The 17,820-nt window shown below is 51.2% G+C and overlaps 1 protein-coding gene across 2 annotated transcripts in view; it reads left to right on the top strand.

Annotated features, from left to right (window-relative positions):
* Nucleotides 1-206: 206 nt before the first annotated feature.
* ENOX2 (ecto-NOX disulfide-thiol exchanger 2) overlaps nucleotides 207-17,820 on the top strand; it is a 29,874-nt gene continuing 12,260 nt past the window's right edge. The window contains exons 1-7 of one of the 2 annotated variants that reach the window (XM_039387327.1): nucleotides 207-249; nucleotides 9,976-10,113; nucleotides 11,896-12,030; nucleotides 13,171-13,326; nucleotides 14,907-15,113; nucleotides 15,975-16,208; nucleotides 17,472-17,684. In XM_039387327.1, coding sequence (XP_039243261.1) covers nucleotides 11,934-12,030; nucleotides 13,171-13,326; nucleotides 14,907-15,113; nucleotides 15,975-16,208; nucleotides 17,472-17,684 — 907 coding nt within the window. In that variant the 5' untranslated portion in view covers nucleotides 207-249; nucleotides 9,976-10,113; nucleotides 11,896-11,933. The remainder of the gene's footprint in view (nucleotides 250-9,975; nucleotides 10,114-11,895; nucleotides 12,031-13,170; nucleotides 13,327-14,906; nucleotides 15,114-15,974; nucleotides 16,209-17,471; nucleotides 17,685-17,820) is intronic. The other variant, XM_039387328.1, reaches the window with a different exon arrangement.

Genomic DNA, 17,820 nt, shown 5'->3' with positions numbered 1-17,820 from the left:
TCCACGGGGGCCGGTCCCAGTGGGATGTGGCTGTTCCCGGTGGGCCGGTCCCGCCCCGCGCGCTCCCGGTCCCGCCCCTCCTGACGCCGCCACCGCCCCGGCGCGGTGCGCGCGCAGCGCCCGGCCCCGCCCCCTGGCCCGGCGGTAGCCAATAGGGGGGCGCGGCGGGGGCGCGCGGTGCTGTGGGCGGGGCCGCGGCGGCGGGCGGTGAGTGCGGGACCGAGCGGGACCGAGCGGCCGGGCCGGGCGGTGAGTGCGGGCGGCGGGGCCGCACCGGGGCCGCACCGGGGCAGCGGGGCCGCACCGGGGTCGCGCCGGCCTCCCCGTGTGCTGGAAACCCAGCGGGAGCGCCCGAGCGGCAACTCGGGCCGGGCCGCAGCGCCGCGGCCCACGGCTGGGCCCGAAGCGCTCCCCGGGCGTGCGGGGGGGCCGCCCCGCCCTCCATGGGCCCCCGCAGCGGGGCTCGCTGGGCAGCACCGGCCTCCTTCGGGACAGCTCCGGCCGGGCCGCGCCGGCGGGAGGGGGCGGTGGTTTATGGGGGGTCTGGACAACCTCGTGGGAGCCGTCGGGGCATGGGGAGTCCTGCTGGGGACGCCCTCAGAGCTCCCCCAGTCTGGGTGGTGGGGAGGCTTGTTTGGAAAGGTTTATTCCACGTGGGAAGTCTTGTTTGGGTTCAGCGGTGGTTAAAGTCACATCAAAAAGGGTGGGTAGTGTCCAGGGAAGGGAACGGAGCTGGGAAAGGGGCTGGAGCAGCAGGAACAGCTGAGGGAGCTGGGGGGGGGCTCAGCCTGGAGAAAAGGAGGCTCAGGGGGGACCTTCTTGCTCTGCAACTCCCTGACTGGAGAGGGGAGACGGGGGAGGGTCAGGTTCTTGCGCCATGTGTTTCCTCAAGATGAGAGAAAAAGGCCTCAAGTTGTGCCAGGGCAGGTTCGTATTAGGTATTAGAAGTAATTATTTCACTGTTGGAGTGGTCAGGCCTTGGAATGAGTTGTCCAGGGAGGCGGTGGAGTCACCGTCTCTGGGAGTGTTCAGGAGGTGTCTGATGTGGCACTTGGGGATGTGGTTTAACGGTGATTGTTTTGGTGCTGGGGTGATGGTGGGACTGGGTGATCTCGAAGGTCTCTTCCAACCTTGGTGATCCCGTGAAAGTGACACAAGGTAGGGAGAAATTAGTTGCATTTAAGGAAGTTATTGTGATGCCCCAAGAGCAGGTGGTTTGCAAAAGGCAGGGGATGAAGGTGGCAGCAGCCTCACACCAGGCTGTGCTCTCTCTTTCCTAAGCTTCCGAGGCTCAGCTGTGCCCACACGTGTAGCTGGGCTGTGCTGGATCCGTGGTGCCGCAGCAGACGGTCCGTGGGCAGCACGGTGAGGTTTGGGGACACTCATGCCAGTACCCACAGCTGCCGTGGGCTGCAGCTCTCCCACAGCCCTGCTCCGTAAAGATCCCTTGACTGTAACTCATCTCTACGTGTATTTGGTTCCTTAAGCGTTTATGTCAAGCTTCTTTATCTTTATGTGCTTCTTACTGTCTTATTTTCCTCATATTTTGGTCCTGTGTGTGAGGTCTGGCTGTTACCAGCAGTGTATATCCAGGTCATGCTGCATACAGATGTTTTTCTTCTTTAGTGCCACGTGTTCGTTACACAAACGTTAATCCTTGGGTAAGCTCCTCATTAGTCTGCACAATTCCTACCTCCTCTGTAGCAACAGTAATTAGCCATTGCATATTTCCGTATTTTCCTGCAGAACATTGCAGCAGAGCTGTGAGATGGTGGGGAAAGCGCTGGGGCAACCTGGGATGGGGGTTTGTCCCTCCGACTTGTGTTCCTTCTCACTCCAGCCTGACTCTTCCCTGCGCTGGGAGCCGAGGGGTTGGTTTCTCTTGTTTCTTCAAGGTTTGTTTGAGGGATTTTGTGCCACGTAATTAAAAGGCCCCTGGAGCTGAGTTGTTGAAAGCTGTGTGGGAGCCGGGGTAAGGTCAGGTTTCTGCATTGAAGGTCATGTTTTTGGTGCGGGCGACTTGAGCTCGTAGCAGGGACGAGGTTCAATCGCCGAGTCACTGCAGAGATCAGGTGTTGCTAGCGAGGTATTCCCTGCACCTTCCAAAGATGGCGTGAGATTTCTCCCCTAATCCCCAGTTTTTCTGCTGACATTATTCCAGATCCATCGCGTCTGTCCCGTCCAGCTGCTCCGCTCTCGGCCAGCGGCTCCTCGCGCTGGTGCTGCCCCTCTGTGAGGTCCTCTCGCCCCTCAGTCCAGGTTTTTGCACTGGCATTTTCTGATGATCCCGATTGCTGGCTCTGCTGGAGTTTTCTTTGTGTCTTCCCTCTCTTTTTCTCCCTCTTTTTTTCTTCCCCCAGTAGTGCAGTTAGTCCTTTGCCCGACAGTTTTCTTCTCCTAACCTCTCAAAAAGATAGTTCTGAAAATATGAGCTGTTGAGCCTTGTTCTGAGGTGGCAGGTGTTGGTTATTGCTCTCCAGGGGTGCTGAGGGGAGGCTGGCAGGGTGGGGAGGGATGGGATGGACAAGCTGCCTGTCCCCTCTGAGCCTGGAACATCCTGCTCTGAACCTCATGGAACACAAGCTGCTCACCCCCTGAAAAATCCCAGTATTAGAAATCCTAGACATGTGTGCAGAGGGAAGGTGGCTTGGCAGAGCCATCCTGAAAACATTCCATGGGATATTTAATAATGTTGGGTGATGGGGCTGGCAGAGGTCCCACTGTTGGGTAGCACCGAGGGCTGTGCTGGTGACGCACACGTGTGCACACACACACTGATAAGGAATTTTTTCCTTTGTTTGGGGTTACAGTGCTGAGTAAACAGCACAGCTCAGACAGGACTTGATCAAATCTCCCTGGTTTTGCTGCTGTGGACGTGTTTTTGTGAAAACCCTGCAGGTTGGTGTTGCTGACTGGTGTCACTGACCACGGCATTCTCACGGGCAAAGGAGAAAGGGGCTCTTTGTGCCTTTTTTTTTTTTCCTTTAATAGTTTCCTGCTAGAATAATTAGCTCGTCTGAAGCTAATATATTTCTTCTAAACACAAGCTTCCAGAACCGAGGAAAGCGAGCAGTGTGCCTCTTACTGTCAAGGATTACCAGGAATTAATCTTTCAGTGCAAAGGCCACTAATCTCGGGCATGCAAACAGGGTTTATTTAGCTGCGTGCCAGCGCTTAGAGCAGTGAGGTATGAAATCCCTGGCAAATTCAGATGCTCTTGCTGCTAATCACCTGCCCACCTGCTCATCCAGCTCTGTCCCCTGCATCCCGGAATCTGCCCATGGGTGTCAGTCACTGGAGACGGATGGTGACACGTGGAGCTGCTGGTTGCCAGCCTGGGCTCTCCTGTGCTGCCCGGCCCGCCCTGGGGCAGCTTTGCTGCCAGTAAGTCCCAGCTTTCCCGTTGTGCTGGGAGCTGCCTTGGGAGCTCAGCCTGGCACTCGGATTTTTAAGCAAATAACCAAGCTGGGAACAGTGGGAGAACTGGCTGAACTACTGACATATGATGAGCATCTTGCCATGTTCCTGGTGCAGTACACAGGTAACACCTGGGGGGTTGTGGGATTCTCCGAGTGTGCTACTGTGTCGGATTTTCTGGAGTTGCCAGAAGTAACTGTCGGAATTCTGCTGCTCTCATCAGTGTGCCTGGCCAGCCCCTGGGTCAGATTGGTGATTGTGAAGCTCTAACAATGGTATCTAATCCAGGAGTGCAATAGAGAAACATGCACGAGCCCAGCAGTAGTTTTTGAATGTGGGAACCAGTCTCTGAAAGGAAACGGTTGGGGTTAAAATGGAACTTCAAAGCCTTGCTGTCTCTCTCCCTTCCCTGCTGGTCTCTTTTCTCTGTGTTCTAATCGATTGCTGCAGGTGTACTTTGGTGTCTGCTAAAGTGCATTGCTTGAGGACTTAAAACTAGCATGTGTAATCACGTGGCACAGTGTATCCCAGAATCCAGTTTATTCCTAAAAGCACAGGGACCCTGCTAAGGCTGAGCACTGCTTATTTCATATGTTTGCCAATGTTGGCAAAAGGTAAATCCGTATTTATAGTAAAGCCTGTGTCAGCCCATTTCTGGAGTTCCCCTGATGCTGGGTAAGAGAAGTTTGGTAAGTGTTCAGAGGAGTCTGGGGGACCCCAAAATGTCACCTGAGGGGTTCAGGGGGACCTGGGGTACCCCAGAAAGTGAGTTGAGGAGGTCAGAGGAACCCAGGGGTGCCCAAAACGGAACCCAAAGGAGTTCAGAGGTTTTCATGGCATCCCAAAAGTGACCTGAGGAGGTTGGAGGACTCCAGGGGACCTGAGGGGTTCAGAGGAGCCCAGGGTACCCTAAAATGTCACCTGAGGGGTTCAGCGGAACCTGGGGCACCCCAAAACATGACCCAAAGTGGTTCATAAGGTTCCAGGACACCCCAAAATATGACCATACAAGCACCAGCCTGCATGGACTTTTTAAGTGTTATCACTGAAATGCTTTTAGGTGTGTGACAGTGTCAGAGTACCTGTTAACAGTTTTAATTTGAGTTTTGGGGCAGAGGTTTTATGTTCCTGCTGCTTCTTAACTAGTTGGATGTCAGGAAAATGGTTCCAGTGCCTGATCAGGGTGAGGCTGCTGCTGGAGTGTGTGGTTCCAGAGCAGTGCCAGGCTTGTGGCAGAGCTGCTGTCGTCACTTAACTGAATGTTCCTGAACCCAGCAGGGGAGATTTTGCCCAAATCCCGAGGTGGCAGCCCCAGTGGTTGCTGTGTTCCTGTGCAGGCACAGTAGGTCTGCGTGGGAGCAGCACAATCCCTTGTTTGGGTTGAGATTTCCAGTCTGTTTGGCTCTTGATAATGGGAGTGATCTTAAACCAGGCTTTTCAGTTCACCTCAGGGATTGTTTTGTGTTTCTTCTTCCCCTGGTAATTAAGGCAAATAGCCAAGCTCTGTTTGCAGGGTTGGAAAACCAAGTCCTGTCCCGGGTCTGGCATGGGACCCAGTGAAGATGGATACTTCCCTTGATTTATGCCTGGAACATTGAGATCTTCCCTGTCTCTCCAGCCCCTTTCTGAGCGTGTGCTGTGAAAGCTGCAGCCATATATAGCCCCAGCATGGACCTGGATTGATCCCGATGGAATGGGGGCCGTGCATTGTTAGTGCTGTTTAGGCCAGCAGGAAGCTGCAGCCTCTCTTCCCATAAAACACACCTCAGCACCTACTTCCAGAGAAGGAAGACCACCCACAGCAACCTGCTGTGCTGTGGGAGAGGCCTTGCTCAGAGTCACCTTCTGCTCATCTTTAAGCATCTCTCCTTTTTTTTTTTTTTCCCCTCCCTGGTCTGTTTTTTCTAGTGAGGAGTCTTCTAGCCCAAGTTTTTTATTTTTAAAGGTTTAGTCACTGCATTATGGCAGTGCCTGATGGCTCACTCCTGAAAACTGACTCTTCTGAAAATCCCTGGAGATACGTAAGGGAAGTGCTTGGAGGTGAAGGGCACGCTGGCACCTGTGCCACGTATGGCTCTGGAAATGCTGACACTGGTCTGACACTCGCTGGAAACCCAGATTTTCTCCTTACCCCTTACCTGCTGCATAGCAAATACAGAAGTCTGCTGATTTTGGCCTTTCCAGGCTGGCTTGCTACAGGAAAACTGGGCAAACCCCCGTGGCTTGCTCCAGTGCTGGTCCCTTCCCTCCTGAGCAGAGCAACTTGGAATGGCCAAGGACACTTTGTTCTGGTTGCACAAAAGACAGAGAGGTGCTTGTGTTTGTGCCTCACGGTTGCAGTGGCTGAGCCTGTCAGCTTTTACTCTGCTCTGTGCCCAGGAGAGAGGATTTTCTGCAGCTTCAGCTTCCTTCTGAGCACATTGTCTGTATCCAGCATTTGGAGCTCCGGTTCTTGGCTGAGCATTAACCTGACACCCCAAATTCGTACCAGCACAAAAAATGTTGCTGCATTCACGTCTGGGGATCATGTGCTGCCTCTGTGAGCGAACATATCCGATTGCATCTGATGGAGAGCCCATCAGTTATAGATTTTTTGGAAGAGGGATGTTCATGAAGTGGCTGGAGTAAACCTTTGGTCTGTTCTCCCAGGAGTGTCTTGAGTTGTCTTTGTGATGCTTTGGCTGGGGGCCTGGCTTTGGAGGGGCCTGGCTTTGGAGGGGCCTGGTTTTGGGGGGGCCTGGTTTTGGGGGGGCCTGGTTTTGGGGGGGCCTGGTTTTGGGGGGGCCTGGTTTTGGGGGGGCCTGTTTTGGAGGTGGGTTCCAAGGGGCCTGTTTTGGGGGGGCACACGCTGAGTTCCCGTGCCAGCCCTGCAACCTCATCTGGCTGCAGGGCAGGTCTGACAAGTTCTGGGGCACTGGGGAAGCTGGAGGTGAGGATCAGCTGAGGGGCTGATTTGGGATCTCCTTGCTCAGTCTCTTCCTAGTGACATACAATGCTTGGAGGAACTGTGCTGCAGGCTTAGCCTGCTGCTGCTCATCACCCCAAACTGAGCACGACTCTGGGAGCTTTGGGACAGGTCTGTCCAGTCACAAAGCCAGCAGTGGTGTTCCTTTGGGACAGGTCTGTCCAGTCACAAAGCCAGCAGTGGTGTTCCTTTGGGACAGGTCTGTCCAGTCACAGAGCCAGCAGTGGTGTTCTCCTGCCTCTTCAAGAGCGTTTTACTCACAGTTGCACCAGCCTCCCCTTCCCCTTTGCTCCTCACCAGCTGCTTAAACAAGTTGTGACTAGGCTGATCTTTTGGTGCAGGAGATAACCTGGAGGAGAATTCCTCAGGAGTGCTTTTGATTACTGGCTGCCTTCCTGGGCTTTTCAGAGGGCTTGATGAATTCTGGGAATGTCCCTTTCTTTTATTTTTAAATTGTTCTTCTGGTTCCTGCTTTTGAGGCTGAGTGTTTACAGGTAGAAATGACTTAAGAGGAGAAACAAGTACTTATTAATTACTGCTCAGTTCTCCATCACCGTGGTCTCCTCTCTTCATTTTAATGATCTCCTCTTGTGAAGCCATATGCTGAAGGCAGGAGACGTGCTGGCTCACAGCATGGGGAGGGAGTGGGCAGTCAGAGCTGCTGCTGAAGACTCACGAGCATTTGTAGGGCTGCTTCTGCTCCTTCCTATATGTCAGGTTGGAATTGGAGCCTTCTGTGAGCAGTTGGGACACACTAATCCAGCAGAACATTATCCATTTCCCAGGAGCTGCATTAATTTCTGCCCTGGGCTTGAGCTGAGTCTGATCATGGAAGGTCTCTGGGGTTGGCATGGGTGCATGGGGCGTGTGGGCCTCCTGCTCTGGCATGAGCTGGGCACTGAGTTCAGGCACTTTCTTAGGCTTGACTCATGCCCTGACTGGCAGGGTGAGTGCTGACTGTGCAGCGTGAGAGCTTCCTCAGTGTTTGTCCTGTTCCAAAGGAATCTGGCTGGGTTTTTTTTTCCAAAAAACAACAATAAAAATCCTTTTGCCAAGAACACAAGGAGTTTTTCACTCCTTGTTACCTGCTGGAACCAGCTGCCTCCCTCCCAGCACAGCCATTGGAGCCCGTGCAGCATCCAAGTGGTCCTCCTGCACCACAGGGCGTAATCAAGCATCCCAGCTCAAACTGGGGATGGAAATCGTAGGGATAAGTGGCTGCCTGTGCTTCCCAGTGGGTTGGGAAGCAGTGGGTGAGCAGTGTCCATTGGCATTCGGGTGCTGGTCAGTGCCAGGTGTCTCCTGTCAGAGCAGGGTGTCTGTCCATCCTGGTGACACCAGTGTCCAGCTGTATCACTGCTTGTCCACGTCGTTCCCTACTCCCAAGTGTGGGAAAACTCTTGTTCAGGTTTAACGTTGCCTTTTCCATCACCTGGATAATAACGGAGGCAAACCTCACAATTACTCCTTTTCCTTTCTCCTTCTGTCTTCCCTGCGTACGGCCTCTCTATTTTTAACCTGGGGCCTCCAGATTTGTTTTCCTGAGCCCTCATGACCTCTGTGATATTTGGACTTTGGAATATTTAAGACACAGCATTGTAGGCATCCTGCATAGCCAGGCGTGACTATTGTTGTTGCCAGCTGAATAGTCGTTATTTTTTTGGCCGCTTCTGGCGTTCTCACCTTTCAGTGGCTCGGGGAGGAGCCCTCCAGGCTCCCTGTGTCCACTTGGCTATTTACAGCCGCTCCCAGCAGCCACGTTTATTAAGTTCTTGGAAGTGGAATCCTCTGGAATAGAAATCACAACACTGCAGAGTGTCTAGAGGAAGGTTTGGTACAAATGTCTGTGTTGGGACGGGATAATTGTCATCTTCGGTGCTCTGGTAGCTCTGCTGATTCCCCTTGGAATTGTGGTTATTTTTCTTACTTTATATGGATCTAGATTTTCTTGCTTTATATGGGTCTGGATTTGTTAGGTTTTTGTATTTTTTTTTTTTTTATTTTTTTTCCGTTGTCTGTTCAGAGTGAGTTTGCTGAGAAAAAAGTAAATCAAACCGAATATTTTAATGCTCCTTCGGTCTTGCATCCCTGCAAGTGCTGATTGTGACAGAAGGTGGAGTGAGGAACTGGGTGCTCAGTTCAGAGCACTGGACCCCTCTCTTGAGCCTGGAGAAAAGGAGGCTCAGGGGTGGCCTTCTCACTCTCTACATCTCCCTGACAGGAGGGTGGAGCCAGATGGGGATCAGGCTCTGCTCCCAGGGAACAAGGGACAAGAGGAAACAGCCTGAAGCTGTGCTAGAGGAGGTATAGATTGGATATTAGGGAAAATTTCTTTACAGAAAGACTTGTCAAGCCCTGGCACAGGCTGCCCAGGACAGTGGTGGAGTCACCATCCCTGGAAGTGTTCAAAAAACATGTGGATGTGGACTTGAGGACGTGGTTTAGTGCTGAATATGGTGGTGGTGCTGGTTGGTGGTTGGACTTGGTGATCTTAAAGATCTTGTCCAACCATAGCAGTTCTGTGATTCTCAAACTCTCTGTGATTAACTGCACACTGGAAGCTTTAAGTTTGGAGACTCCATTAATTTGGACTTGTTTACAAAGCACTTGTGTCTTGTTACCTGTAGTTTAAGAAACAGAGCATTTTAGAGAGGTGGGAATGTGTTCTGCTGGCACATAAATGCCATTAATTGTCCATCACCTGCAGTCTGCCCACCACACATCTGTGGGTGGATCATCCAATAGCTGCTTCAGACTCACTCTGAAGTGGGTGTAATTCCTTGCATTAGGGAATACACTGGAAGCTGCAAACCATATTTTTCTTCAGTCCTCTTTAGTTCAATTCTGCATAATTTGCTTAGATCTTTACCTTCGATTTACTTTAATTTATAAGACTTGATCTGCATTTATTCTTGAGTAAACATTACTGTTGTTAGATCTTCTTTATCAATAGCAAAGCCTGAGCAGCAGGACTCAAGGCCCTCTGTCTTTGAGCACTGAGGTCCTTAAAATGAGCATGAGGAGGAGTGTGGTCCTGTGGGCTGGGTCTGGAGCTTCCCTTTTCAGGGATGTGCATCCTATAACCCCTTCCATGACCATGAAGGGGAGCAGCTGCCTGCTGGACTCCTTGAATAAAAATTCCAGTAGCACTTTCTGGTTTTGAAGATCTTCTAAGTCATGCCTTGTTTTTTTGGTAGTAAATAAGTTCAAGTGAATTCATGACTGATGACACTTAGGTAACTATTAAAAATGTATTTCTGTACTGGAAGAAATAGGAAAAAAATCCTGTCCTCTGAGTTTCCAGGCATGAAAAGCAGCTTAACAGAGGGGAGATGCACCCCTGTCTGACACTGCCAGGCAGTTTGATTTGTGTGGGTGTTGGGATTGATGTTGGTGAGTAATATTTTATGGTAGTATCATTCAGATGAAGTGTGGCTGGGCCCTGTAAGCAGGAGGCACAATTCCCCCAGGGCCTGGAGTGCTGCTTGTGCCTGGAACTGGGCGTTTCTCTCATTCCTGTGATTCTGAAGCATCACAAACCAGTCTAAAGAAAGTCTCTGAGTGTGTTTGTTTGTTTGTTTTTTTTCTTTTAGGCTTAAACCAGCTGCCCTTTGACCCTGCCAGCAGCACTGAGTCCCTGCAGCTGGGCAGCGCCGCTGGGCCCCAGGTGTCGGAGAGCCCGGCCGAGGATGGGAGTGATCCGGGAAAGAGGAAGAGAGCAATTCCTCCAGGTGAGCTGAGGGGCAGCTCCACTGCTGGCAGCAGGGAAGGGATCCACGTAGCATAGCCTAAATCCAGCTGCTGTGCTGGGTGTTGGTGTGGAAGGTGGACAGGTAGAGCTGTGCTCTGGTCCGGTGTGCCCGGAGCCATGCTTGGATTGTGGGATCTCTACAAGGAGAGACAGAACAAGGGGGAATGGCTTCACAGGAACAGGGCAGGGTTAGGTGGGATATTGGGAAGAAATTCTTACCTGTGAGGGTGGTGAGGCCCTGGCACAGGTTGCCCAGAGAAGCTGTGGCTGCCCCATCCCTGGAAGTGTTCCAGGCCAGGTTGGAGCAACCTGGGCTAGTGGGAGGTGTCCCTGCCCATGGCAGGGGGGTGGAATGGGATGGTCTTTAAGGTCCTTCCCACCCAAACCATTCTATAGCTGTCCCAATAGTTTTATTTTTCTAATTGAATGGTATCTCAAAATTAAAATCATGACCATAATTAGAAGCATGATAAGGCAGATGAGCCCAAATGACTGGAGACATTCATGTTTAAGAAAATGTCATAAAAGCAAACTGTTAGATGAATCATATGATGTTGTAATATCAGATCAAGGAGTCTTACAAAAATATTTCTTCAATGCCATCTTACAATTTCTTACAAAGAAAATTTCTTCCATGCCATCTTCAGGATTTCTCTGAGTGATTGGGGAAAAACCCCCACACAGAATAACATCTTTGCAGATTATATCGTGTGTGTACAGCACAGTCTCTCTGTACTCCCTCTATAATCCCTCCCTTAGTAATTTTTCTGTAGGGAGGTGCCAGGTGCAGAGGGGTGAGGCTGGACCTGAGGCAGAAGGAAGGTGATGTGCAGAAACAGGGTGAAATGTGATTGGGTAGAGAACAGGTCTGACTGTGTTTCCCTGGAGAGAAAAATCATTTGAAGGAAATTTGAAGGAAAATCTGTGTCTTTACAGTTTACAGCAGTTTAAGGATGGTTTTGAGGTGCTGAGAGAGCACAGGAGAGCTCCACTGGGAGCATGGAGCTGAGCCTCTTGTCCTTCTCATGTCTCCTCCTCCCTCCCCATCCTTCCCCTTCCCATCTATGTTTGAACAAACTCAGGCATTTCTGCATTTGGGCCCCTCTCACTAAAACCTGCACAGACAAAAAGAACAAGTGTCTGTCAGGTGGGAGCCAGGGAAAGATGTGTCTGACCCAGCCAAATCACTGAAGAGAATTTGAATGCTTAGTCAGGCCCTGTGTTTGTGTAGTGTCAGTGACTCCACCCGGATTACCTGGTAGTTCTGCTCTGCTGGTCCTGCTGCTGACAACAGCACGTTGTTCTTTGCTTCCTTTCCCCTTTGAGTGTGGAAGAGAAGTGACTTCCAGTGGCAGTGGGAGGATTCTGCTGGGTCAGCCTGGCCAGCTCTGTTCAGTTGAGTGCAGTTTCACAGTTTATACCTGCTGGATGTGTGTCCTTTGTTCATAAATCTCTTGGGAGGAATCAGTGTCCCGTTACCTTTCCATCACCGTTTCATCAAGGCCCCTTAGAGCTGTTAATTGCAGTGGATAAACCATAACTGAGGTGCTTTGAGGTGTTTTCCTAGACCTGGCTGCTGTAAATGTTGGCTGCTCCAGAGGGACAGCACCGGTTGTTTTTTTTCCCATCTGGTTCTTCCCCGAGCGTTGGGCTCAGCTGTGGTTTTGGGTGCTGACACTGCAGAGCCTTGCTGGGCAGCCTGTGCCCTGCAGCAGAGCTGGGAGCTGCTCTAAGCTCTTAATCACTTTTATTTTCCTCTCAGCAGATGGTGGCAGAAATCTGAGCCTGGACTCCGTTCCGATGGGATTGCCAATGTCCGACCCGACCGCCTGGGCCACCGCCATGAACAACCTGGGGATGGCTCCCATGGGCATGACAGGACAGCCCCTCCTGCCTGGTGAGCTGAGCCAGGCCCTGCCCACCTTTCCTTTTGGGCAGGTCTTTGGAAATAACCTGTTTCAGTGCAGTTGGGTAAACACCCACCACACACACAACCACGTGGACAAGCTGTGCTTGAAGTACATTAAATCTGCAAGTGATTTATTTAGAGACCTGGTTTGAGAGGATACCTATTTTTAAATGCAAATAGTTATTCTGGGGTGCCTCTAGATATTCTGCAGTGGATGAGGAGGAAGAGGATGCCACGCAGAGCTCAGGAAACCAGTGATATCCAGGAACACGTTACTCTAAGCTGAACTGGAATGGCTTAAAAGGAAGGGTGGGAGGGAGATGAAGAGAAAAACAACAGGGCAGCAAATTGGATATGGCAGAAATTAATGAAGGATTCTGTTCCAGGAATGACCACCTTGTCTGGAATACCTGTGCATGGCTCAGTCATCCTGTCCAGGGTGAAAGAGCTCCTGTGAGAACAGAGCTGGGCTGTGCCTGGTTTCCCAGCAGTGCAGGATTTTGGACATCAGAGTCCTGAACTGACCTGACCGTTCCAATGCTTTGCTGCACTAAGGAGGATGCTCTCTCCTGCCTGAACACTTGCCTGCTCACCTGGGGAGGGAATGTCTGTGTTGGCAGCACTCTGCAATCCCATTTCTGCAGGTTGTTTTAACAGCCCTAAGTTTTGCCTGCAGTCTGTGCTCTTGGAATAATAGAATCATGGAATGGTTTGGGTTGGGAAGGACCTTAAAGCTCATCTTGGTCTACCCCCTGCCATGGGCAGGGACGCCTTCCATTGCTTGGAAAGTTGCTCCAGGTTGCTCCAAGCCCATGTGTCACAGGTGTCTTTCTGTGGACAAACCTCACTGGGAAGTGCTTGACACTAGATGGGAGCTGGTGTCTACAGAGGGGAGAAGGAAGTAGTTTATTTTAACAGAGAAAAATTATTTGACTGAGGCAATCAACAATGAAATAGTTTTAAAAAGTTGTTTTAAGGGCACAAACCTGAAGTTTGATGTTGCCATGTTCCCTCTCTGGTGTTTATTTGCACTGGCACGTGTGGGAGTGTACCTCATTTGCTGTCCAAGTTCACAGTCACTCTATGACTCCAAACCCCCCTGACTCCCTTATTCTTTCCCCCTTTTAGACTTTGATCCTGCTCTTGGGATGATGACTGGAATCCCTCCGATCAACCCCATGATGCCGGGCTTGGGGATCGTCCCACCTCCCATCCCTCCAGACATGCCTGCTGTGAAGGAGATCATTCACTGCAAGAGCTGCACTCTCTTCCCTCCTAACCCACGTAACTGTGCTTTGTCCTATCTCTGTAGCAATATCTGTGTGTTTATATTTCTGTAAAACCTGGGGGTGTGTGAGAGAAGGGCCATTCCTGTACCTGGGCACAGCAGGTCTGGACTGAGTCACTGTGACTCACTGCTGGCAGGAAGGTGACAGGGGCAACAGGAAAAGCCTGTTCTTGTCACTGAGTGTTTGCCATTTCCAGAAATAGCCTCTTCAGTTGTTAGGTTGATAAGGATGGGGAAGAAAACATTCCAGCCCCTGGATATTTGAAGCCTTTATCTAAGGCTTGGAGGTGAGGGGCATGGTCCATGCTGAGCCATGGGAGTGCTCAGGGGTTTGCAGAATGCAGTGGAAGGAGAGCAGGGGCAGTTGGAAATAAGAGAGAAAATTGAAGAAACACAGGGCTCACCAGGCTGTAGCAGGAAACAGGGATCCCCTTCACACTGGCTGATGACCCTTTCTCCTCGCTTCTGTGATAAGAACCAGTGGGGTGAAAACCAAAACAGACATGATACAGGGACATGTCTGTCATTGATAGTGTGGATCTGTGTGGGAGGGTGTAGCTCAGGCAGGAAAGTCTGGAGTGTGTGCAGTTGCAGCACAGAGAATCCTCTGTATACATTTGCCATGTATTATTTACACTAGGACAATTTTTTAAACTGTGATTTTATAGCACCTCCTACCATGAAGTTTTGAGCCCCTGGTGCTGCCTGTGTTCTGTGACAGCAGCTCAGTGAGCCTGTGCTTGCACTTGAGAGGGTGTTTGAAGGGCTCCAGGCTCCTGAGATCTTTTGTTTGGAAACAGGCAGGTAAACATGTCCTTGAAGGACGCCAGCAAGGTGTGGTCCTCTCTCTGGAGAGGTGGACAGATTGCAGCGGGGAAGGATGCTGAAACTGAAACCATACACCATTGAAAGCTCAACAAAAACAATATTTATTACAAAGAAGTGGCCAACAAAATGAGAAACTGAGAGACAGGAAAGAGGAGAGAGGGAAATAAGCCCTCAGTAAACCCCCCACTCACGCAGGTGTTACTTAGGAGGCGTCCCCACAAAAGGCGACATTGTCCTCCATGTGAGGCTTGAGTCTAACCCCAGCACCAGCTTTTTATCCAACTTCCTGGTGATGTCTACCTGGGCAGGTGTGGCCAGCACCGCCCAGCTAGAGGCCTTCAGTCCCTCCCCCCATTATGTGAGTGGTGCCCCATCTGCACATGCGGGGGGACTTTGGAACTGCCCCGCGCTCGAGCGCTGCACCTCAGGGGGTCTTTCCTAATTGAGTCTGGGGGCGTCCTTCATCACCCTCCTCTTCACTTTCTCCTTCAAATGCCCTTGGAAGGCCACCAGCCAGCAGTAAGACCCCAATTAATTGTAGTTTGTACAAAACGCTTCCTTCAAGGGCAGAGTTCCCGTTTGTCAGTGATTGTTTTCTCATAACTTGGCAGGAAAAGGAGAGACTCTCACAGGTGGCTGGGCCAAACACAGGCCAAAAGTATCAACATCTAATTAAACCCGGATACACAGATGGAAGGCACACGTGCTGACGACCCAAAAACTGACCTGCTCTGATTTCTCTCTTCAGATCTTCCCCCTCCAGCCACAAGGGAGAGGCCCCCGGGGTGCAAGACGGTGTTTGTCGGAGGGCTGCCGGAAAACGGGACGGAGCAGATCATCATGGAGGTGTTTGAGCAGTGTGGGGAGGTCATCGCTATCCGCAAGAGCAAGAAGAACTTCTGCCACATCCGCTTTGCTGAGGAGTTCATGGTGGACAAGGCACTTTACCTGTCTGGTGGGTGTGTTTGTCTCAGATGGCAGCTTAAAATTCTGGGACAGAGATGTGATCTTGTCACTTATAGGCAGAACAGTAGGATTTGGGGCAGATTTATCTGATGCTGTGTCAGTTTGCCCTTCTACTGCCATTGCATTTCTGCTTAAATACGTGACAGCAGCTCCTGAGAGGAAAGACAGTGTAAGGTAAAACATATGGATTTCCCAAGAACGCCAAGGCAGTGGAAGGATTAACAAAAAGGTTTATTTAAGATGCAAGGACCACTTCTTAACTATGCTGCACACACCGGGCCCCAGGGAAAAAAGGCAGTGCCCCGTCTTCTCCAAGGCTTTTTGTGTCTTCTCTCTCTCCTCACCCACTCTCTCTGGCCTGAGGAGGCCTAGTACATGTCTGCAAGGATGTTATCTCTCTGCATACCAGGGAGAGAGGTAGCTTGCTCACAGCTTCTCCCTGCAACTTTCTCTGAAATGCGGAAGGGAGAACAAAAAACATCTAACCCATTTGAGAAGGCATTTTACAGTCTTCCTAAGCGAAATCGAGTTCTAGCTTTCCGTCACAAATCCTTCTGAAACAGTCCCTACCTCCACAGACAGCAATGCTTTGTCATCTGGAAACCTCCACAAAATATTGGGCTGAGGTAGAGTCCGTGCCCATCTCACCTGGATAAACATCCAGCTGATTCTTTAGACGGTGCTGAAGGGTCCCTGTTGCTCCCAGTTGCTTATGAATTGGCCGGCGTGCTTGACTTCTGTGGGGATTTTGTCCCTTTGAGCCATCAAAGCTGAACCACCCCCCACCCCCCCCGGGCTCCTTTTACCTGGGGAGCCCCACGTAAACCTGACCACTTGTCATGCCCACCAGGCTACCGCATCCGGCTGGGCTCCAGCACGGACAAGAAGGACACGGGGCGCCTGCACGTGGATTTTGCCCAGGCCAGGGATGACCTGTACGAGTGGGAGTGCAAGCAGCGGATGCTGGCGCGGGAGGAGCGGCACCGGCGGCGGCTGGCGGAGGAGCGCTTCCGCCCGCCCTCGCCGCCGCCCGTCGTCCACTACTCCGACCACGAGTGCAGCGTGGTGGCCGAGAAGCTGAAAGGTGAGTGACTCTCTGGGGGCCGTGGCCACCCTTCTGGACAGAACTCTGTGTTCTCCTGGGGTTGTCTTGCTGAGCTGAGGTTGCCCCTGGCAGCTCTCCGGGCCGTCTCCCTCTCAGAATTGTTTTCTTTTTGTCAAAACAAACCTGTACCTGAATTTATATTCGTAGAGTCCCGGGTTGGAAGGGACTTCAAGGCTCACCTGGCCCAACCTTTCTTGGAAAAAGCACGGTCTAGGCCAAATGGCCCAATGTCCTGCCCAGCCCAATCTTGAAAGCATCTGATATCACAGAATCAGCTAGGTTGGAAAAGACCTCTGAGGTCATCGAGTCCAACCGATGACCTAACACCACCTCGTCAATTAGACCGTGGCACTGAGTGCCTCATCCAGTCTTTTCTTAAGTACCTCCAGGGATGGTAACTCTACCACCTCCCTGGGCAGCCCATTCCAGTGCCCCAGTCACTTCTTCCTAATGGCCAACCTAAACCTCCCCTGGTGCAGCTTAAGACTTGTGCCTTCCTGTCCTACTGCTGGTTGCCTGGAAGAAGAGACTGACCCCTACCTTGCTACAACCTCCTGCCAGGGAGCTGTAGAGAGATATTGGGGAATCCAGCACTTCCCATGGCTGATTGTTCCCATTGTGAAAAATTGACCTCTTGTGCCCAATTGGAATCTCCCCAGGAGTACCCATTCCCCCTCATCTTTTCCATGTGACTCCTTGTAAAAAAAAGGGTTTCCATATTTTTTGTAGCCACCCTTTATATCCTGGAACATGGTGACACGGTTTCCTCTAAATCTTATTTTCCCAAGACTGAACAAACCTTTGGAGTGCAACAAACTTGCACAGATCAAAACTGTTCAGTACAAGTTTCTTCCAGAAAATTTTGGTTAAGGTTAAAAGGACTAGTATAAGTCCTAATACCTAGTTTGAAGCCTGAGACCCATGTTTGACCTGATAATTTTGGAGCTGGAGGGTATTTCCTTTCACAAAAGGGTACATCCGAGTAGACATGAAGTTTTGCAGTAGGTTTCTAGCAGTTGGTCCTCCTCTTGTTGCACCTCAGCAGATGATTTGCTCCATCAGTTTGGTTTTAGACTTTGCCTGCCTTTGTACAGCTGTGGGTTCAGATCATTCCATGCTTCCAGGAGTTGTGATGAGCCACCTGAAGGAAGCCGACCATTGAAAGAGCAGTTCAGCGCCAGGGAAGGGACCCGAAAGCTGCCCAGGCAACCTGTGGTGTAAAGCTGTCCTTTCTTGCTACAGATGACACAAAGTTCTCAGAAGCCATCCAGACCTTGCTGACCTGGATAGAGCGTGGGGAAGTGAACAGAAGAACTGCCAACAACTTCTACTCCATGATCCAGTCGGCCAACAGCCACATCCGCCGGCTCGTCAACGAGAAAGCGGCTCACGAGAAGGAGATGGAAGAAGCTAAAGAGAAGTTCAAACTGGCTCTCTCAGGGATCCTGGTGCAGTGTGAGTAGTGTTTTCCACACTGGATGTTGGTTGTCTGGTGTAGGGAAAACTCTCAATTTCTAGTCTGGAGAGGCCACACTAAAAGGGCTCCAGGAAAAGAAGTAGCAATGGCTTCCATGCAGCTGCAGCTCATTTA

Source organism: Pipra filicauda, unplaced genomic scaffold (genome assembly GCF_003945595.2).
Source record: "Pipra filicauda isolate LSUMZ 115617 unplaced genomic scaffold, ASM394559v2 scaffold554_size360964_pilon, whole genome shotgun sequence".
Classification (NCBI taxonomy): Eukaryota; Metazoa; Chordata; class Aves; order Passeriformes; family Pipridae; genus Pipra; species Pipra filicauda.
The sequence above is the reverse complement of the archived record's forward strand: the minus strand, read 5'-3'. Positions and strand labels throughout refer to the sequence as shown.